Source organism: Peromyscus californicus, unplaced genomic scaffold (genome assembly GCF_007827085.1).
Source record: "Peromyscus californicus insignis strain IS unplaced genomic scaffold, ASM782708v3 Scaffold_20__1_contigs__length_68692818, whole genome shotgun sequence".
Lineage (NCBI taxonomy): Eukaryota > Metazoa > Chordata > Mammalia > Rodentia > Cricetidae > Peromyscus > Peromyscus californicus.
Genome location: NW_026294503.1, coordinates 65,090,935 through 65,113,949, shown reverse-complemented (window position 1 = coordinate 65,113,949; position 23,015 = coordinate 65,090,935). Strand labels below are relative to the sequence as shown.

The 23,015-nt window shown below is 45.9% G+C and overlaps 1 protein-coding gene across 1 annotated transcript; it reads right to left on the bottom strand.

Moving 5' to 3' along the window:
* On the bottom strand, nucleotides 1–19,401 carry Tmprss12 (transmembrane serine protease 12). Its single transcript, XM_052748961.1, has 5 exons — nucleotides 19,202–19,401; nucleotides 17,981–18,176; nucleotides 14,356–14,624; nucleotides 2,416–2,558; nucleotides 1–485 (listed from the first exon to the last, which is right to left on the bottom strand). Exons 1-5 carry the CDS (start codon nucleotides 19,368–19,370, stop codon nucleotides 234–236), a joined length of 1,029 nt encoding a protein of 342 aa, XP_052604921.1. The 5' UTR covers nucleotides 19,371–19,401; the 3' UTR covers nucleotides 1–233.
* Between the last annotated feature and the right edge of the window lie 3,614 nt (nucleotides 19,402–23,015).

Below are 23,015 nucleotides of genomic sequence, written 5' to 3'. Positions count from 1 at the left end.
TATTATATACAAACTCTAAGAGTGTCCCAAACACAGAATTATAATTAAAAGCAAAACAATCAGCTTTGATGGAGGCACGTGATTTGGCACCAAAATTCACAACTGTCTCTGTCACAATCCTTTTTGTTCAAAAAACAGTGTTGACGTGAGAACACTAATGTGAGCCCCGAAGAAGGATCTTCTTGTGTAGATCACAGCAGGGAAGAAGGACAGTGGCAGCCTTCAGCAGCTCTTTATGTTATTCCTAGAAGGGTCAGAGAGCCTAAGGCCAGGAGGACCTGGCCCAGCACCATGTCCGTATTAAACACTGCTTTAGCACTTCCCTGTGAGAAATAATCTGTGAGCCACTGCTGGAAGAAGGCCGGGTTGCTGTAGACCCCGGGAAAATGTTTGCGCCCACAGCCATGCCCATAGCTGGTAATTCCCATCACAAAGTATCTTTTGTGTTCTGGTAGATAGCACATGAGTGGTCCACCGCTGTCCCCCTGTTAAAAATCCAAGATGGGTTTATCGTTTCTTACACCGAGACAACTTGGTCACACTACACCTGTTTCTGTGAATATCCTTTCTCCTTCTACTCAGGGACAACGCAGATGTCCTGGTTTTCTTTCAGGCAGTAGCTCACCACACTTCCTATCAGGACAAAGCCCCGGGAAGGAAGTGCAGAGAGCTGGGGGTCCAGTTTCCAACATGGAAAGAGAAACAGCCAGGAAAGAAAAGGCAAGAAGGAAATCAGATTTCATAAACATTGGAAACTTGTGGTCCAAATAATATCCTTCACAAAAACAGCTGGATGTAGGGGTTGCACGCCTTTAATCCCAGCACTCAGGAGGCAGAAGCAGGCAGATGTCTGAGTTCTAGGCCAGCCTGGTCTACAGAGTAAGATCCTGTCTCAAAAACAAGCAAAAAATGACAAATGAGAAATATAGGTCAGAAGTATAGTTCAGTAATACCACCTAACATGCAGAAGGCCCTGGGTTTGATCTCCAGCATAAAGCAACAATGACCAGACAACGTGGAAGTGGTAACAGCGGACACAGGGACATGCATTCAGAATCAGTGACAAGGGTGTTTGCTGCCTGGCTGAGTACAGAGGCAAAGCCGAGCCAGCTGAGCCTTCCGGCTGCAGACACAAGGTGACCAGGTGTCCCCTTGGCGGTGAGCCAAAACAGTCTTCCTTCAGTGGCCTCAGATACTGTGTGGATGCAACGAGACAAGCGACCAGACAGTGCTAATGTGTTCTCCATCTGGGTAAACCCCGGGAACATGAATGTGGAAGACCAGTCATGAAAGACCACGTGTTGACCCATTCCAGAGACGGCAGGATGCTGGTCCTGCAGATTCGCATCTGCCTGTGTGTAGATGATGTGGATGGGTGGGAGGAGGAGGTGTGAGTTCTTTTTTTTTTTTTTTTTTTTGGTATGTGTGTCTATGTATGTGTGTATGGGTGTGTGCAAGCACATATATGTGTGCAGGTCAGAGGTCAATGTCAGGTGTTTTCTTTGAATGCCATGGCAAATGTGCAGATGTCCGAAGACAACTTGAGCTCCGTCTTCCCTGGCCTGAGGTAGGGTCTCTTCTCTTACTGCTGCCTACAAGGCCTGCAGGCTTCTGGGGATTCCCCTGTCTCTGTTTCCCATCTCCTTGTAGGAGCACTGGAATTACAGGCATGTAACATGTCCTGCTATTTTTGTGGGTTCTGAGGATCTGACCTCTGGTCCTTCTGCTCACGCAGAGAACACTTTGCTGAGCCATGTCTCCAGCCCTGACACGTGATTCTTAACGGGTAAGGTTTCTTTTAGTAATGACACAAAAGTCTTAAAGTTGGACTTGAGGTGATGGTTGCCCACTTCTAAAAAAATCCACTGGGTTAGAGACCGTCAGTGGGTGCACTGTGGTTCTGGGTGACAATAAAAAAGCAAGAAAAAGGAGGCTGGAGAGATGGCTCAGTGGTTAAGAGCACTGTCTGCTCTTCCAGAGGTCCAGGGTTCAATTCCCAGCACCCACATGGCAGCTCACAACTGTTTGTAACTCCAGTTGCAGGGGATCTGATGCCCTCTTCTGGCCTCCTCAGGCACTAGGGATACACAACACACACACACACACACACACACACACACACACACACACACACACACACACACACACACACAAACATTCAGGCAAGACACTGAGACACATAAGACAAAATTTTAAAACAATGAGAAGAGAAGGATCAGGAAGACAACAGATTCAAGGCAGATTTTGCCTGTGTTTGAGCCTGACAGAGATGAGAACCAGGAAATCTGATCCAAGGTTTGGATTGTTGAAGTAGGAGAAAAAGAAAAGAATTTGCATTAGCCTGACAATTAAGGCCTCTGTTCAGGTACCTCCAGGTTTTAGAAGACCTCTCAGAGGGTAAGTGTTTGGTCTTACCCTGCACGTGTCAAAGGTCCCGTTTTCGTGACCTGCGCAGAATGAAGTGTTAGGAATCACTCCCCCGTAGCTCTGCTCAGAGTTGCAGACCTCTCGAGAAATGAAGTGCACTCTCGCCTCTTGCAGGATGCTGGTAGGACTGCCTGTCAGCAGCAGGATGAACAAAGCTCTGTAAGTTATGTCTTCATAACTGCAGGCATTTTTACAGTGATCTAAATCTTGGCATGTAGTCCAAGTGTGGTGACTCACACATGTAATTTTAGCACTCTGGATGCTGAGGCAGGGGGATTACTATTGGCTCAAGGTTAGTCTGGGCCACAGAATGAGACTTAGACTTAAAAAATAAATAAAAACAGCGGCCAGTGGTGTGTAGCTCACTTGATAGAGTTTTGCCAAGCAGGTACAAAGCCCGGGTTTGATCCCCAACATTGCGTAAGCCACGAGTGGTGACACATGCCTGTGATCCCAGCATGCAGGAGGGAGAAGCAGGATCATAAGTTCAAAGTCATCCTCAGCTACAGTGAGTTTAAGGCCAACCTGGGCTACAGGAGATCTTGTCTTAGAAAACAAGATGTGAAAAATTAAAGTATGAGCTTTAATGAGACCTCACTGGTTTCCTCACTAAAGGAACGGAGTGAACAGGTACATGAGTCCAGTGTTTCCCCAGTGCCCTGGGTGCTCACAGTCACTCCTCTGCTTTGTCTGAGGTTTGCCCACCTAAGGCCTTTCGTTACATAAATGGAGCTGGAGACTACACTGCATTTTTTCTCTAGCTTATTTCATTTAGGATAATGTTGATTTACGGGCCAGTATTCCATCCCTTTGTGTAGTTTAAAAACATTACATTACCTGAAATTATTAAAAAAATAAATACGGTTGGAGAGATGGCTCAGGGGTTAAGAGCACTTCCTGCTCTTGCAGAGGACCTGGGTTTGATTCCCATGCCCATTTCAGGTGACTCCCAAGCTCCTGTCATGCCAGCTCTGGGGACTTGACACTCTCTTTTGGTCTCTAGGACACTGCACACACATGCACACACTCACCACATATAACAGAGGCTTTTCTCTGTCCTGCCCTTCCCGAAGCCGTTTCCAAATAATCACTAAGGGGCTTGTATTAATTAGAAATGTTTGGCTGATGGCCCAGGCTTATTACTAGCCAGCTCTTACATTAAATTAACCCATTTCTACCAATCTATTTATTGCCACGTGGTCCGTGGCTTACCGGTTCTCTGGTATCTTTTCTCTGGTATCTTGTTTCTCAGGCAGCTGGCTCACATCTGCTCAACTCTGCTCTTCTTCATCTCTGTCTTCAGTTTGATTGTACCCGCCTAACCTTATTCTGCCTGGCTATTGGCCAAAACAGCTTTATTTATCAACCAATGAGAGCAACACATATTCACAGCGTACAGAAAGACTATCCCACAGCAACCATAGACACACACAATTAAAAATAAATGAATGCTGGATACAGTGGCACATACTTTAACCCTGGTACTCAGGAGGCAGAGGCAGGCAAACCTCTGTAAGTTGCAAGTCAGCCTGGTCTGCATGGTAAGTTCCAGAACAGCCAGGGCTATGTAGAGAGACCTTGTCTCAAAACAACAATAAAATAAAATAAAAATAATAAAAAGTTGGGTATGTTGGTACATGCCCTTAAAGAAAAAAAAGGAAATAAATGCTGGGTATAGTGGCACATAATCCCAGCATTTGGGAGGCAGAGGCAGGCAGATCTGAGTTCAAGGCTTGTCTGGTTGACAGAGAAAGTTCTGGCACTATACTGTGAGACTCTGTCTCAAAACTCACATAAAATCAATGGCCATACTGCACTTGGTTGACTTAGTCCTGAGGTGTTGAGTCTCTGGTGTCTCCCGTCTTCTTCCTCTTCTAGAACCGCTATCAATGTTTATGGACGGGTTCTTGTGTGGGCGCCCACGCTCATCCCCTTTCAGCGAACATGCTGAAGTTGGATCACGGTGTTCCAAAGCAGCCCCCACTGCACAGTCCCGGCAGCGGTGCAGGACCCTGACTTCTTCCGCCCTCACTATCAAGCCATGTGTGGCGCTGAATTAACTTTATTTTCATATTCATTTTTTGTAGTGGTAGGGAGCTAGTCCAGGACATGCTCTCTCACTGAGATACATTCCCAACCCCTGACTTTTAAAATTAAATTCTCTTCATTTTTGCTAGTACTGAAACATATTTGTATATATTGCTCTCATACCTGGTCATTTTACTGAACTCTGTTCATTCCAATGATTTGTTTTTTAAAACTTTTAAATGATTTTTATTTTTTATGTGTATGGATTTTTGCCAACATGTATATATGTATACCATGTGCATGTACTACCTAAGGAGGTCAGAAGAGGGGTTAGATCCTTCAAATTAGAGTTACAGCTGTGAGCCACCATATGGACTCCGGGAACCAAACCCAGGTCCTCTGGAAGAACAGCCAGTGCTCTTAAACACTGAGCTGTCTCTCCAGCCTTGGTCTTCGTTTTTATCAAAAGCATGCCCAGGGAGAACTTTATTAGAATTTAAGAGAAAAATCATAACAGCTAAAATCCAGGCAGCAGCAGCAGGAGGGATAGAAGAAAGTTCATGCTTGCTAAATTAGGCATGGACTAGACAGACAGCTCATTAGAAAAAGGTGGTCCACAAACAGGCGTGGCCTAATGAGCTGAGAAAAGAGCCTGCAAGTGCCTGGTTTTCATTTGTTTGGTTCTTTGAGACAGGTTCTCTTGCATTCCACTCTGACCTGGTATGTAGCCAAGGATAATCTTGAACTTCTGATCTCCTGGTTCTACCTCTCCAGCACTAGGCCCACAAGCCTGCATCCTCACACACAGTTTATTCAGGGCTAGCGTTTGGACCCTGGGCTTTGTGTGGGCAAACAGTCCACTGACTGAGCTACACCCCATGCTGCGGCCGATGGGTTAGAGGCTGCCTTAGTGTATATAATTAGCCTGTGACTTTATTGTTGAAGAGTACTCATTTGGTGGATTATACAGCACGTCATCATCTGCTGGACATTTAGTTGTCTCCAGTTTGGGGTTTGTTAATGACACAGTGATGAGAATTCCTGTGGCAGTTTCTCATCTGACAGATGCCTAACAGTGGCTCATACAGTAGCCGTGTTCAACATGGTAGGTACATGGTAAAATTCTGAAGAAACTGACAAAGCTAGATGTGATGGCACACTTCTGTAATCCCAGTACTTGAGAAGCTGAGGCAGGGGGGTCACTGCGAGTTTGAAGTCAGTCTGGTCTGGGAGACTCTTATTTCACAAACAAGAAGAAACTGCTTACATACTTTCACCATTTTACATCCCCCACCTCACCTCAGCAATGTGCAAGTGTCCAGTTTCTCCAGATCCTTTCCAGGACTTGATATTACCCATTTTTTTTTTTAAAGATGTATTTATTTATTATGTATACAGTGTTCTGCCTGCAGGCCAGAAGAGGGCACCAGATCTCATTAGGGATGGTTGTGAGCCACCATGTGGTTGCTGAGAATTGAATTCAGGACTTCTGGAAGAGCAGCCAGTGCTCTTAATCACTAAGCTATCTCTCTAGCCCATTACTGTCCATCTTTTGGGTCGAGACTAGATGTGTGGTGACTTCTCACTGTGGTATCAGTGATGTCAACATCTTTCCACCTAGTATTGACCACCTGTGCGTCTACTTTGATGAGGTATCTTTTCAAATTGTCAGCAAATTCACAACTCAGTCAGTACTGAGTTATACAAGTTTGGGTTTTTTTTTTTTTTATTTTGTTGTTTTTCAAGACAGGGTTTCTCTGTGTAGCCCTAGCTGTCCTGGAACTCACTCTGTAGACCACGGTGGCCTTGAACTCAGAGATCTGCCTGCTTCTGCCTCCCAAGTACTGAGATTAAAGGTATGTGCCACCACTGCCTGGATCAGTTATACATGTTCTTTATAGCTCTCACAGAATTTCTGTATCAAATGTTTTTCTCTCTTAGTTGAAAGCTTATCTTTTCCATTCTCTTAGATGTGTCTTTTGAAGAGCATGCATTTTAAGGGTTTTTTATTTTTTATTTATTTAATTTTTTTTTTTCTGAATGCCATTTATTGAAGGAGGGAGGAGGTCTTAAATACAGGCTTACAGCACAATGGGAGAACCCCAGAGGGCAGAAGTTCCCTACCGATGTTTTACAATTTTGCATCTAAGCTGTTAACGCCCATTATGCAGGATACACAGACAAGGAACTTCCCTTAAGCATTCAGGAGGGTGGAACCTGGCAGGGAATTAGCATAGGGAGGGTATCAAGGTCAAGGTCGGCAAGCAAAGCAACAGTTACCCAAAACGGGGGCCAGGACCCTACAGGTCCCCCTTTTACTAGAAAATGAGCTTCTGACTTAGGTTGCATGGGACGTCAGCAGGTCACCTTACCCGTCATGGAGACGCCTGCCCAGGCCACACAGGCACTCTGTCTTAGGTTGGTGAGCGCCCCCCCAGGCATTACCCGTCTCTGAATACTCATTATCATACAGGCTCAATCCTGTGTGAGCTGCAGAGTTAACTGCTGCCAAAGATCTCAAAGTGGCACTGGGCTTGCAATCTGTGTGTTCGACACATAAAAGACCGACAGAGGTCCTATCCAACCCATAGCTAGTAGGCTAAAGGCAACTGAGCCATTCCCTTTCTTAATGAGCCTTACTGCAAATTGGAGTCCTTGTAAGATGGTATCCCAAAAGCAAATTGATCTTGAGTTTATAAATTTATAATTTTCAAAGACAATCGAACTGTATATAACTATTGAATTAATTTATCATGCCCAACAGAATGAAAGATTAACTGTGGTAGCTACTTTTGCTGCCAGGGTCTCCACTGTGCTAGCTGTAGTAACCAATTATGAAATGGTAATCCCAGAAACAGTAGCAGTGGTGGCCGCCACTGCCATAACAGCAACAACAGCAGCAGCAATGTCAAATTCTCTTCTGGAGCATGTGGGCATCCATTGGCATGGATACAGCTCCAGGAACAAGAACCACCAAGGCCCATTTTTCTTGATCCCAGCACGACTTAAGCTGGCAGCTCTGCAAAAGAACAACTAAGAACCATAAAGGAAAAACAGGCAGCTCACAAGCAGCATAACTAATAGTCTCATAATGGCTACATTCAGGCTCATAAATTTTAAGCTATCTTCAAAGGGGGATAAATGAATTTCAGGAGGCCAATAAATGCTGCACAGTTAAGGGCTTATTTTTATGTATATGGATGTTTGCCTCTATGCATGTACAAATGTGCACACATGTGTGCCTGGTGCCTGTGGAGGTCAGAAGAGGGGCAATGGATCCCCTGGAACTCAGTTGTGAACCAACATGTGAGGTCTGGGAACTGAACCAGGTCCTCTGCAAGAGCAGCCAGTGCTCTTGACTCCCGAGTCATCTAAGAGCACACATTTTAAATTTTGACAATTTTTTTTTCATTTACTCTAAAAACCATAAAAAACAAAAGCTGCTGGGCAGTGCACACCTTCAATCCCAGCACTCGGGAGGCAGAGGCAGGCAGATCTCTGTGAGTTCGAGGCCAGCCTGGGCTACAGAGTGAGTTCCAGGAAAGGCGCAAAGCTACACAGAGAAACCCTGTTTCAACAAACAAAACAAAAAAATAACCAAAAGCCAGAGTCAGGACTGGGCAGTGCATATGCCCATCTGGTGGCCAGAGTAGGAACTGAGTGCCCTGCTCTACGCTCTCTTCTTCACTCCACTGAGACTCACACAGCACCGTGGTTAGAGGCATCTGGGGCGTGTGTGTACATGCTCACTCAGGTGTGGGGGATCAAACCACTGGATTCAGAGGCTTTTTAAAGCAGGGAGGGGCTGAAGCCATCCCTCAGTGGCGCTCTCCCGGCTTAGGTTTCTCGCATGGGTGCTGGGCTCAGGTCTTCATGTTTGAAGCAAGCACTGTTAGCACTCTTACCCACAGAGCCATCTCCCCAGCCCCAGATTTGTTTCCAATTGTCTTTCATTCCCACTCCTCCACCCTTTTTAAAGACAAGAACTCAGACAGCTCGGGCTGGTCCCAGGCTGTGCAGCAGAGACTGGCCTTGGGCTCTTACCTTCCTGTCTTCAGGCTGAGTGCTGGATGACAGGTGTGGGTCACGCCCAGTGTTCATCCGGTCTCCCCCCCCCCAGCCTCTTCATGTCCTTTGGTTCTGCAGACCTCAGGTCCTTCGGTCGTTTCTTCCGCCTCACACCTTCCTTCTTCAGCTATGTGCGACACCGTGCTCATCCAGTGAGCGCCAAATACAGTAGTTAAAGTTTTCATTTTTAAAGATTGTATTTGGCTGTCTTGGAAGCATGCCTGATCATTTAATCACCTATTAAATTATAACTTTTTTTTATTCCTTCAAAGAACTAAAATATGTTCACTGGATATTCTATATCTAAATATTGATAATACAGGAAGTCCTCGGAGGTTGACTCTGTTATTTACTATTTCTACTGGCTTCCTTATAAACAGTGTTTATGTATTTGATGATCTGTTTCTCCATCCTTCCCTTCCTCCTCCTTGAATCAAACAGCAGGACTGTGCATGCCAGCACTCTGCCACTGAACTATATCCTCTACTCCTTTTCTTTATATTTTTTTGGGGAAGGCATGGAAATTATTATTTAGTATGTAATTTTTATTATAATCATTTGTGTGTGCATGTGTGTGTCATAGCACACACATCAGGGTCAGAGGACAACTGTGAGAGTCAGTCATGACCAGAAGTCATCTGACCAGCTTATTAAGTTATTTTCATGTATCATAATCACATAATAGTGGTCTATATTGTGACACGTCATATATGTATGTAATATGTTTTGATCGTATTCATCACCCCGTTCTGTCTCCTTCCCCTGCATCTCTTCCCACTTCTCCCCACATCTGCCTTTATGTCTCTTTCTCTTGTGACCTGAGGAGCTGATTAGTGCTGCTTCTGAGGGCCCTAACCAGCGGCTACACCACTGAAGTGTCTTCCTCCCTCAGCTCCAGCATTGTGTTCTCCAGGGTTCCTTTCTCATCTCTTGGATCTTTCCTGGTGACTGTGATATCTGAACTCTTGAAGGCCTTTTTCTGATGTCCCTCACTCTTGGCACCTGACTTCCCTAAGGTTTAATAACTAAAAAAATTCATTTTCATTAACCTCTATAGAGAGTGCTTTGAAGCCTTAGATAAAGTTGGCTTTTTTTGTTTGTTTGTTTGTTTTTGGTTTTGGTTTTTGGTTTTTTGAGACAGGGTTTCTCTGTGTAGCTTTGCGCCTTTCCTGGAACTCACTTGGTAGCCCAGGCTGGCCTCAAACTCACAGAGATCCACCTGCCTCTGCCTCCCGAGTGCTGGGATTAAAGGTGTGTGCCACCACCGCCCGGCTGAGTTGAAATTCTTATAAATAGACTTGCACATGACCTGGTACCTAGGGACAGACAGCACCATGCTGCTTCAGTTCTCAGCTGGCATCTGTGTCTTAGAAGACGTGGTGTGAGTCGACTGCAAATTCAGGGGAGTGGTAGTCATCATACACATTTCTGAAGAAATGTCCACCTCCTCATCCCACTTGGCAGGTTTTCTAACTATTTCAGGGTTTGGAATACAAATAGATAATTCTTTGATTACATTGGACTCATTTCCCAACGACTGTTGTGGCTGATTGTAGCCAAAGCGTGTTGCATATCATATATAAGGCAGAGGACCACACAAGGTGCTCTTTATGTCCTCTCCTGCCAAGATTACACAAAACCAAAACACATCACTGTGTGTGCATGTGCACATGTGTGCTTACATATGGAGTCAGTCTTCTCCTCCACGGAGTGGATCCCAGGGATCAGACTCAGAATGTCAGGCCTGAGGGCAGACACCACTGCCCACTGAGCCATCTTGCTGACCCCACAAATAAAACTGCAGTGAGCCTCTGTGCGTAGAGTGCTGTGGGGATTGTCTTTCTCCACTTCTCTCAGTTCTGGTTCTTGTTTTTGGTTTTTTGAGACAGGGTTTCTCTGTGTAGCCTTGACTGTCCTCAAACTCACTCTATACACCAGGCTGGTCTTGAACTCACAGAGATGAAGGCACGTGCCACCACTGCCTGGCTCTTGTTTAGTTTTTTAGTACAGGGTTGCACTCTGCTGCTGAGTTCTATGGCACAAGCTGTAACCTCAACAATGGGACGCTGAGCTAGGAGGACTGAGCACTGGCCGGCTTGGGCTTCATATCACTGTAGAAAAACCTTCCCTCTTTGGTTCTGTGTATTTACAGTTGCTGCTTCTTCTGGTGGATTGAACCTTTTATTATGATACAGTATTCCTCAGCATTCTGGTAACTTTATTTGATCTGCTCTACTTTATAGTATTAATGAAGTCATTCCTGCTTGCTCTTCCATTCTAGATTTATTTTTATTACTATTTTACACGTATGGGTGTTCTGCCTGCACATATGTCTGTGCACCATGTGCATACAGTGCCCATGGAGGCCAGAGAAGCCATCAGATTCCTCAGGAACTGGCGTTACAGACAGTTGTGAGCCACCATATGGGTGCTGGAACCTGTGTCCTCTGAAAGACCAGCCAGTGCTTTTAACCACTAGGCTGTGTCCCTCGGCCCCAGATTTTAAGTTACTGCTGTCATGTGCCTTTCCCATTGTCTCTCACACAGCCATGTAATTTCCAGGGCTATAAGATGAGTACTGGTCATTACAGAGTATCTCTGAGGATAAATTTTCTTCTGTAACATGGTGGACTACAGGTGTGCCAAAACAGCCCAAAGGACACCGTTACAGGGAGCACGCACAGGCCAAGGACTGCGTGTAATGATGCTTCCAAGCTTCTTGTCATATCTGAAGTGGGCTGTGGCTGTGGCTACTCCATGTTGTTATGAATCATGGGCTCCAGCTTTACAGGCATCTCTCCTCCATCAGTTGGGTTCTTTGTTTTCCCCAAGGTCCATAAACCCACTGGAGTCGGTGCCTGTCAGGTGTCAAACACTCTCAGATTAGTGTCACCTCTGTGCCCGGCTCCTCCCCTTGCGCTCCACGCTCTGTCCTTAAGCTCTCTCGTTATTGTGGGCTGGGGTATGTGCATGCCACAGTGCAGGTGGGGGTCAGAGGCAGCCTTGTGGAATCAGTTCTCTCCTTAACCTCAGGTCATCAAGGTGACTTGGAATGTACCTGTACCCACTGCAGCCATCTCGCCTGTCCTGTATGCTCCATTCCTGCCCTATGGATCCTTCCTGTCGGGTGGTCCTCAGTGGGAAGGCTCAGGTGTGTTTGTGGTATGCCATGTTGGTACCCCAGTTCTATCTGAACTGTCTGGTGCCTTGCAGATCATGAGGCCATGTGGCTCTGTGATGGTCATACACTGTAGAGGGGACATGGTGAGACTGAAGCTGACTGGAAGACAAATGGCATGGGCTTGGTTAGCTGCAGGAGTGGTTAGCTGTGTGACTCAGGGTGGGAATGTGCCCTCCTCAAGCTTCACTGTGTGACAGTACATTTCAGAGTATTGCTGGGTTAGTACATAGACGGTGCGTGAAACTTACTCTATAGACCAGGCTGGCCTCAAACTCAGAGATCTGCCTGCTTCTGCTTCCTGAGTGCTGGGATTAAAGGCGTGCGCCACCACCACCTGGCTCCAACTATTCTTATATTATTGCTTTATAATAACTGTCAACAATTCATTTGGATGACCATGTTCTTTTTTGGTTAATTTTCTTTGTTTGCTTTTGAGAAAGGGTCTCTCTATGTAGCCCTGGCTGTTCTGGGACTCGCTAAGTAGACCAGTTTGGCCTTGAACTCACAGAGATCCATATGCTTCTGCCTTTCAAGTGCTGGGATTAAAACTGTATGCCAACAGGCCAATGCCCATGCTCTTTGAGTCAGAGCATGGCAAGGCTGGAATTTAGGACTATGGTCTGCTGTGTATGCTCTTTTCCTATACTATATTGCTTTCCTTGTCTTCCTTCAACAGTGCTCAAGAAAAACAGTAATTTTTTAAAAAGTCTTCCCTAAAATTATCTTTTTACTGTCTAAATTACCACAAATAAAAACCAGATATGGTGGTGCACATCTGTTCAGGTCCGCGGTTATCTTATTTTGGTGACTGTTTCTGAGACAGGGTCTAAGGATGTGGCTGTCCTGGAACTTGCTATGTAGTCCAGGTGGCCTTGAACTCTCAGAGATCCAACTGCCTCTGTCTTCCAACTACTGGGATTAAAGGCATGCACCACCACCACCCAGCCTCAAAGTCATTTTTGACAACAGGGTGAATTCAAGGCCAATCTGGGCTACATGAGACCCTGTCTTTAAAAAAAATAAAAAATAAATAAAATAAAAAAATTTTTTAAAAAATCCATACTTGCTGGGCCCATGAGCAATGGAAAACAAATCCCAGTGCTTGATCTCATGTGCTCCAAACTGGTCTACGACGCTCTCCAGAACAGATCGGTGTGCTAGTTAAAGCCTGAATAAGGCTTCGGAATCACAAAGACTTCAATCTGAGTCCTAGCTGCTGCTTTTTTAAGGAGAATGGATGTAGTGGTAGGGGAGAATGGGGCAGGGAGGTGTTGGTTGAGACAGGATTTCATGTAGGCTGGCCTTGAGTTCATTCCACATAGAGCTGAGGAGGACCTGGAACTCCTGACTCCTGGGATTACACATGGAGGCCACTGTTGGTAAAGTCTCCGTTTGTTTTAACACCCGTGGTCTCTGCTGGTTTCATCAACATGACACAGACCTGACCCACCTGGGGAGAAGAACGCCCAGTTAAAGAGCTCCCTGCATCAGACTGGTCTGTGGGCAAGGCTGGGTAGTTTCTGGATTACTGAGTGTTGTGGGAGGGCCTGCCCACTGTGGATGGTGCCACCGTTCAGCACTGGCCCTGAGTGGGATAAGAAAGCAAACTGAAATAGATATGGTGGTTCACACCTTTAATCCCAGCACTTGGGAGGTAGAGGCAGGTGGATTTCTATGAGTTCAAAGCTAGCCTGAACTACATAAAGAGTTCCAGGACAGCTAGGGCTCTGTAGAGAGACCTTGCCTCAATCAATCAATAAATCAAACAAGAAAGCAGGCTGAGGAAACCATGGGTGCAAGCCAGTGAGCAGCCTTCCTTCAGGGTTGCTGCCTGCCTGACCCCCTCCATTAACAGACTGTGATGGGAACCTGGAAGCCGAATTAACCCTTTCCTCCCCACACTGCTTTGGTCGTGGGGCTTATCACAGCATTAAGAACTGAACTAGTATACTTTACACTCCTGGTCTGCCAGACAGAAAGGCAGCAGCAGCATTTCAAAGGGTACTGAGGGAGCAGGAACCCAAGAACATACATGCTCACTCAGGAAGCCTGCCGCTCTTACAAAGACAGCTTTTCTGTTCTTCCTGTCTGGCCTATGGATCAACAGCTAATGAGAGAGACAGGGCCTCCTGCCTAATCCTGCAAAGGGCATTACATGAAAAGGAAAGTAAACAGTCAGTCCTGGGAGCCCCAAACTTCTGGTTTAAGGTGGGCATTTCTGTCCCAGGTTTCTCATCAACTCTGAGTCCTGGGCTGCAGAAATGCCAGACTGTCACTAATATCTGCAATTCAAGTATCTTTGGTATTTATAACCAGAGTTCCTATACACTTCGGCTTATGCAAGGAAACTTCTCTCTCCCATAAGGAAGAAAAAACAAGGTATTCTTTTTCATGATTTATAAACTCAACTTTTTAGCTTTTGGGTAGAAGGTAAAAATAAATAAATACATAAAATGGGGTGAATAAAACTTAATAATAGACTGCTTGCCTAGAATGTGCAAAGCACTAAATTTGATCCCTAGCACAATCAATCAACTAATCAATCAATAGCTTGAAAGAAATATACACAAGGATATTAATGTGTAAAAAGATTCCCTCCCTCTGCCAATAATCAGGAGGGTGCGTATCAGTTGAATTCAGACTATAATTACCTTCTTCTTTGGTTCTTCCCCAGCCACTTATAAAACACGTTGTGTTTTGGTCCAGTTTTTGGAGAATACCAAAAGGTAGACAAATAGGCTGAATATAGTCATTATACCTCACGGGTCTCCTTAAACGGAACAGTGCGATATCATTTACGAAAGTTTCCATAATGAAGTCTGGTTGGATGATGATGGCTACTACTCGGATATTCTTGATGCGGGAGCGGCGCCGGGAGAGGTCATTGATTCCGATTACTGCTCTCCACTTGAGAGGATCACTGCAAGGAAGCAGACATTCTTATTTCACACAAGCTCACTTAAACTCTTTTCCTTGATTTTCCATGAGATTTCGGGTTTTTTATATTTGACTGACAACAAAGTTTTAAGCGTTTTTCCACGTGACATGAAGTGTAAAATAAAAGCCCAAATGTCATGATGCAGCAGAGAGGAGGAGGCTGAGTGGGAAAGAAACTCAGATTCCAGACCACGAGGACCACGTGGCTGCAGGCCAGCGTCCCTCACTAGCAGACAGAAGCCTGAATTACTCGACATGTGGTTCTGAGACAGTTAGCTGTTTGGAAAGAAAAGAAAATGAAATCCCTGAAACACAAAGCACCAAAGTAAACCCCAAATGTATTAAAAACTTAGAATTCTCTTAAGAGTTGCTGTCTTCAAGAGACAGGGAAGTGCTAGATGTGGGATTTGCCTCCAAATAACTGGAAAACAAGTTTAGCTCTACACAGTCCAGGCTCAGCATACATAAGGCACGGGGGTGAGGGGTGGGGAGAGGGGCAGGAGAGGGCACAGGAGTGAATACATTATATACATTTATTAAATGTCATCATAAAGTTATGTATAATTAATACATGCCAATAAAAATCATTAAAAGATGAGGTATACGTTTGAAACTTGAAGCTGTGTGATAAGGACATGGAAAAATATTTTCTCTACTTTTATAATTTTTTAAAGATTTATTTATTCCTATTTTATGTGTTATGGATGTTTTCCTGTATATATGTTTGGCACCACATATGTGCCTGATGCCCAAGAATGCCAGAAGAAGCTGGGTGGTGGGAGGCAGAGGCAGGCGAATCTCTTGAGTTCAAGGCCAGCCTGGAATAGAGCAAGTTCCAGGACAGCCAGGGCTATACAGGGAAACCCTGTCTCAAAAAAAAAAAAAAAGAATGCCAGAAGAGAGAATCAGATTCCCTGAAATTGGGGGTTATAGATAGTTGTGAGCTGCCATGTGGGTGCTAGGAATCAAACCCAGGTCCTCTGGAGGAGCAGACAGTGCTTTTAACCATTGAGCTATCTCTCAAAACCCTAATTCTGAAAAATATACTAGAATAAAACATTTGGATTTTAGCATCAGAATTGAGAAAATTAAACCAAAAAGAAAACAAGTGAAAATATAACACTGACATAAGAAAGGATTTGTTTGGTTTTTGAGACAGAGTTTTATCATGTTTATTATTTAATCTGTCTCACTGCTGGGATAAAATACTCCAATACAAGCAGCATAGTGGAGAAGGGCTTATTCTGGCTCATAGACCTAGGGCACAGTCCATCATGGCAAGAAGGTGGGACTTCAGATACACAGGAAGCAGAGGGAGCTAAACACTAGTGGCCTAGCTCCAATTCTCCTTTTTATTCAGTCTTAAGAAAGGAATAACGCCTCCCTCAGTTAGGGTGGATCCCACCTCAATCTACTCTAGATAATCTCTCACAAGCATGCTGAGAGACATGAAATTATGCCCTAATTATAAAAGAAAATAATTAGATAAATGAGAAATGAAACTAAATCATAAGGGTCTGCTGTGGAATAATCCTTCTGCATACTGTGAATATGTATTACTCTTTTTGGTTAATAAAGAAGCTGATTGGCCTATAGCAAGGCAGGATAAAGTTAGGCGGGACAATCAAACTGAGGATGCTGGGATAAGGAAGGGTGGAGTCGGGAGAGAGGCACCGGGAGACAGACAGAGAGCAAGATGGGCATGCCGTATTAAGGAAAGGTAGCAAGCCATGTGGCAAAGCATTGATAGGAAATATGGGTTAAGTGTAAGAGTTAGCTAGTAACAAGCCTGAGCTATCAGCCGAGCATTTGTGACTAATAGTCTCCATGTTGGTTATTTGGGAGGCGGCCATGGCACAGGAAAACTCCACCTACATTGGTCATTTCTGCCAGAGTGAGAGCCAGTATCACAGGAAAAGGGAAAGCCCTGTGGTTCTGCCCTGTGATGGACAACAATACCGCCCACCACACAGGTTCTTTTCAGTGTCACGTACATGGCTGGAGATGGTGGCTCAGAACTGGAGCGCTCACCTGGCAGGTGTAAGGCCTAAGGTGCAGCCCACAGTGCCAGAAAACAACAGCCGCCCTCTCCCTCTGCTAGAAGTATATATTGGTGATTATATGTGGTATACCTATATGCTTGTACAAGGAAAAGTGACCTGCCCACTTTGTCCTCTAGGTGCCCTGATCCAATACATGCCCCAAACCCCTTATCCATAGCTGTCAGACAGGGGTGGATCCTTGACCAAAGGATGGCTCAATAGTAAACTGGGGGACTATTGCTTCACCTAGAATGAAGGGCTATGCTGTGCTAATCAGATAATTCATCATACAAGTTGATGAGAAAGCTACCTAGCAATAGAAGCTAAAAATGAAAGATTAGTATAGAGAATGAAGAGCTGTAAAGGATCACGGAAAAGCTGGTGTTGTGAGGAATTAATTTAGTAGAAAGAGGGAAAAGGGCAGAAAAAAATAAAACAGCAGCACCATTGCGCTCCCCCACCTCCAGCTCACCAGTGTCTTAGAAGAGATGCCTCTGGGCTAGAGAGAGGGCTCAGGGGGTTGGGGGTGTTACTGCTCTTGCAGGGGGCTGGGTTCTGCTTCCAGCAGCCTCATGGCTGGCTCACAACCATCTATAATTCCAGTTCCAGGGGATCAGATGCCCTCTCTGGCCTCCTTGGACACCAGGGATATACAACAAACATGTATGGTGCAAAAACATCCATGCACACAAAACACTTATAGACATAAAAATGTTTTAGGAGAAGAAAAGAGACACTCTTAAGGAAAATCTGTCATAATTGTCCTATACCACAGGGTCTCTAGGATGTTAGTGACTTAGAGGTTACTGGATTGGGCATGGAGTTAGCCTTTGAAATTACATCTGGGTCACAGAAATCACATGAAAATAGGATGTTAGGACTCAGTGCAAATGAGACCCAAGAGTCTCTTTCAGAGTTCAAATAATAAAGATTAAGTCTGACCTGTCTTGTTTTTATGTAACCCATGAACAAGTATGTTTTTATGCATACACATATGTAATTATATGTATGGTTTTACAGGACTGCAGCAACAGTCATTACTTATTTTCCACTTATGTATGGTTACTTTCATACTAAGTAATGTAACAAACTATATGGCCTGCAAACCCTATCAAGTATCCACAGAAAACGTTGCCAATGTGTGATTTAAAGAATTCGTTTCAACAAATGCAGTGTCATATATAAGGAATTATTTATAACTACGTGTAGACATGATACTTGGCTAAAGTCCCATAATACTCTACCAGTCCAAATATTCCCTAAGGGAAGAAAATGGGAGGCAGGTGTGAATACATACCTAGACTCTTTAGTGCAGTGGGCAGCTGTGAGGACCCACCTGTCTCTCACTAAGGCACCACCACATACATGCACAAGTAAATCGCCATCTTGAATCTGCAGACTAACTAGCCATGGCCACGCGCCAACAGCAGCTTGTGTGCCTCCTATGATCCGAGACCCTTCCAATGCACCCCTAAGTGGTGCTATTCCACAATCTAAAAACAAAGCAATACATTATTTGGAATAAACACTCACATTTTGTGTTACTTCCTCACCTGAATACACTAACACAATCCTTTTTCTCTTTAGACACGGATAAAGCAAGCCAAATTTGAGGCAAGCTGAAATTTTCAACAGCAAATGAATTAAGACAAACATGCCATACTTGACTACTTAGGAAGACAAAAATCAACATAATTTATTAATAACTCTATTGCCCAAGAAGATAAAAATAAATCTCTCTGACCAAATACCACGTTCTTTGCTTTGTGAAACAGTGATCAAGCGCCTAAGACCCGGGCAGCATGGTAGTATACACTTGTTTTTTCTGTTTTGTTTTGGAGACAGGGTTTCTCTGTGTAGCCCTGGCTGTCTTGGAACTCCCTAGGTAGACCAGGCTGGCCTCCAACTGAGAGATCCACCTAACTCTGCCTCCCAAGTGCTGGGATTAAAGGCGTGTGCCACCACCTCCCAGTAGCAGTACAAACTTTTGTAGCCCCAGCATTCAAGAGTATCAGACAGGAAGACTGGACTATATAGTGAGACGCGTGTGTGTGTGTGTGTGTGTGTGTGTGTGTGTGTGTGTGTGTGTGTGTGTGTGAGAGAGAGAGAGAGAGAGAGAGAGAGAGAGAGAGAGAGAGAGAGAGAGAGAGAGAGAGAGGGAGAGAGAGAAGGAATACATAAAGCCTCATGCTTAGCGGCTTGGGATATATAGCTCAATGGTAAGGGTGTGTAGGTAGCATGGATGTAAAATAAACTCCTGGTGCAGTTGATTAAGAGGTACAAGCTATGCCCGTCTTGCCAGTTAGCCTGTTGAGTAATTCTCGACTGCATTCTGAAAAGGTCACCTAACAGGACCCTTTGAGCCCTGAGCACTCGTAAATCTGCTGATAAAACGGTAAGTGCTGAATGTTTTGGGGTCCTCACTGACATCGCTACCAAGGGTCTGCGGTCCGTATCCTTGGGGTGAGGCGGCGAGGACAGCGGGCGAGCCTCGCCCTGCTGAGGCACCAGATACTGCCCTTCGCGAAGAGCTGTTCCTCTTCCGGGGTCCGGGCCTCGGGCCCTGGCGTGGTGGCCTGTCCCTGCGCCAGGTCGGGGCCGTCCCTGCGGGCCAGCGAGTGGGGCTCGGAGCAGACGAGGGCGCCGCCCAGGCACAGCAGCGCAGCCCTCAGCGCCCACGACCCCATGGCGCCCGCAGGCCCCAAGATGGCGGCGGCGCCCGAGGCTCAGGCGCGCGTGCGCAGGGCGCGGTGCATGCCGGTCGGTCGGTCGTGCGTGGAGCGGGGGAAGGACGGCGGAGCCGCGCGTGCGGGGGTTGAGAGTGCAGGGGACAAAGGCGGCGGGTGCGGAGCCGGCACCCCAGGATGGCAAGGCAGGGGGCACGAAAGGGAAGGGAGGCCTCACCGTGTGTCCGGTGGGGGCCCAGAGCTCTGGCAGACCCCTCCTGGGGTTGGGGTTACGGGGATGGGGGTAGGGGGTGAGGGTAGGGGGGTGGGGGAGGTAATTGGGGGGGTGGGAATTGGGGGGTGGGGGGGGTAGGGGTGGCTCGGCAAAAGGCTCTCCCCTGCACGCAGGCCCCTCAGACCCGGAAGGAAGGGACCCGCTGCGGAAGGTGTCTTCCTCTCACAGCCAAGGGCACCCCGCTCGTGCTCACAGTAATAGGTCAGAACTGAATCATTTAAAAACTCGGGTGTGAAGGTTGCCTGCCTATAACGAATATTCCTCTAACGTGGGAGTATTTCAAATCAAAACGTTAAAAGGGCAGTGAATCGTGCTTCAGGCCTAAGTGTATATGACTTTTGTGTTTCCCGGGTATAAACCAAAAGTTCCTAGGAATCTCAAAGGAAACCCCACGTAACAGTGAAAGACGTGTCTTAACCCCATCATGCAGCTCTTGTGACCCATGGTTACCTTGTTTTGTTTTGAGACAGTTTCTCAGTGTAGCCCTGGCTGTCCTAGAACTCGCTCTGTAGACCAGGCTGGCCTCGAAATCACAGAGGTCCACCTGCCTCTGCCTCCCGAGTGCTGGGATTAAAGGTGTGCGCCACCATCATCCGGCTTTTTATTTTCTTTTAAATATTTATTCATTTTCATTTAGTTTGAGGGATTGCCTGTGTGTATATATAAATAGAACTGGACTAGTGGAGGTTATGAGCCACCACGTGAGTGCTGAGGACTGAACCTAGCTCTTCCAAAGAACAACCGGTGATCTTCTGAGCCATCTCTCAAGCCCCATGCTTACCTTAAAAAAGAAAGAAAAGGAAAAAGAAAAAGAAAAAAAATGACGTTTTATTTTGTGTGTGCATTGGGTGGACACATGCATGCTACTGTGCATGTGTGGAGGCCAGAGGAGAGCTATCAGATTGGTTCTCTCCTTCCACCATAGGGGTCCTAGGAATTAAACTCAGTCAGGCCTGGTGACAAGCACCTTCTCTCACTGAACCATGTCAGGGACCCAGCTGTTGTGGAAATTACTTTAGGCAAAGATGTATTACATTTGTTTACACTGCGGAATATGACTTTTAACTATGGGAAGGTGTGTTACATTTGTTTCTGCTGCATGTGTTTAATTATGTAAAGATGTTTCATCTGGCCTGCCTAAGGCACCTGATTGGTCTAATAAAAAGCCAAATGGCCAGTAGCCTGGCAGGAGAGGGATGATAGGTGGGACTGGTGGGCAGAGAGAATAAATGGGGGCGGGGGGGAGAGAGAACAGGAACGAAGGAAAAGAGAGGGAGACGCCCAGGGCCAGACAGACACAGGAGAAGCAGGAAAGTAGGACATACAGAAAGAAGGAAAGGTAAGAAACCCTGAGACAAAACGTGGATGAAGAGAAACAGGTTAATTTGTTACAAGAGCTAGTGGGACAAGCATAAGCTAAGGGCGAGCATTCATAACTAATACTGTCTCCGTGTCATGATTTAGGGGCTGGTGGTCTGAGAAAGCCTGCTATACCCAGCCATAGTTTTATTTTATCAGATTACAATCCTAACCAAGGTACCTTTGGAGCCACCCTATAATTTCACTTATCATTAAAGGGAGGAAGAATTTCTTGGCAACCCTAACATGACAGCCACCAAAACTGTCCCTATAATTATCCACTGCTAAAACACTCATGACTCGCCTTTGAAAAGCCCACACTCTCTTTCCCTGAGCGCCTCTTTCTACCTCCTGTGCTTAATTGTTTTTCTTCTTTTCCGAGACAGGGTTTCTCTGTGTAGCCCTGGCTGTCCTGGAACTCACTCTGTAGCCAGGCTGGCCTCGAACTCACAGAGATCTGCCTGCCTCTGCCTTGAGTGATGGGATTAAAGGCATTTTGCCACCACACCTGGCAATTTATTTTTATATATGTGTGTGTGGTGTGTGTGCACCAGATTCATGCACTAACCATAGAAGCCATAAGAAGGTGCCAGACTCTCAGGAGTAAGTGACGTGCTCTTAACCACTGAACCGTCTTTCTATCCCTCTCATGCTTAAATTTGTTAGAAATCTATCTTTATTTTATTGAGACAGGGTCTCACTATGTAGTCCAGGCTGGCCTTGAACTCGGCATGTAGATCAGGATGGCCTTGATGCACCCATTCCTCTGCTTCCCAAGTGCTTGGATTAAAAGCGTGTACCACTGTACCCAGCAGATAACTCTTTTTAGTAAACTCCAGCCTTGCTTCATACTGGCTGATCCCAAAATTCTTGGCTGGGGCAAATTCAAGGATTCAGCTTTACCCTAGTAGAGGCCCCTGAAGGATAGGGACATCTCAGTCAGGCAGCTCCAGGCTGGGCTGTGTCCCCTGAAGGATAGGGACATCTCAGTCAGGCAGCTCCAGGCTGGGCTGCTGTCTCCCGCTGTACTGCAGCTGACAAGCAGCTGACAGTCATGATTAAGGACCCTCCCTCTCCTCCAGCCAGCCAGATTCTTTGCCTCTCTGGGAGGCTCTGGACACATTCCTTGGCATTCCACTTGACGGAGGCCTTTACACCACCCTGGTTAATCCGTTGAACAAGTTGGTTCTACCTCATACAGCGTATGCTGGCTCTCTTTTTCTTCCCTCTCTTTCTTTCTTTCTTTCTTTCTTTCTTTCTTTCTTTCTTTCTTTCTTTCTTTCTTTCTTTCTTTCTTTCTTTCTTTCCTTCTCTCTCTCTCTCTCTCTCTCTCTCTCTCTCTCTCTCTCTCTCTCTCTCCCTTCTTTTTTAAAACAGTCTCGTGTGTCCACCAGGCTGACTCTGAATTCTTCAGTTGTCCACCAGGCTGACTTTGAATTCTTCAGCTGATGACAGGCACGTGCCACCATGGCTGGTTTAGTGCTGGTGATGGAGCCCAAGGCTTTGTACGTGCAAGGCGAGTAAGCGCCACGTCAACCGAGCCCCAGCCTCAGGGCTCGGGGACCTGTCTGATCATTTCTTTAATTTTTACTTCATGTGTTCAGCTACTTTGCCTGCAAGTGTGTCTGTGCACGACTGTTGTGCCTGTGCCCATGGAGGCCAGAAAAGGGCGTCTGTCGGGTCCCATGGAACTGGGTTACAGACAGTTGTGAGCTACCGTGTGGGTGCTGGGAGTCGAGCCCAGGTCCTCTGGAAGAGTAACCAGTGGTCCTAACTGCTGAGCCACCTCTCCAGTCCCTCGTGCACCTGTCTTTCTAAAGTCTTGAGTGAAGACTGCCTGGCCCTGCGTTCGTCACCGACTGCCGACTGTTTCCCAGCGTTTTAAAGACTGACGTCTACTGTTCGGTTTTAAGTGATTTGTCATTCCTATCTCGAGCTACGCTGAGCTTTATCCTGTTAGCCCCATACCTTCAGGAACAAGGAATAGTGTAGGTGGTCAGAGTCTGAGGGAT

Coding starts and splice junctions, on each gene's coding strand:
- Tmprss12 (XM_052748961.1), bottom strand. CDS start 19,370: ATGGGGTCGTGGGCGCTGAGGGCTGCGCTGCTGTGCCTGGGCGGCGCC. Junction 18,177..19,201: donor GGAACAGCTCTTCGCGAAGG/GCAGTATCTGGT, acceptor CTTTGTTTTTAG/ATTGTGGAATAGCACCACTT. Junction 2,559..14,355: donor GGGAAGAACCAAAGAAGAAG/GTAATTATAGTC, acceptor TGCTGCTGACAG/GCAGTCCTACCAGCATCCTG.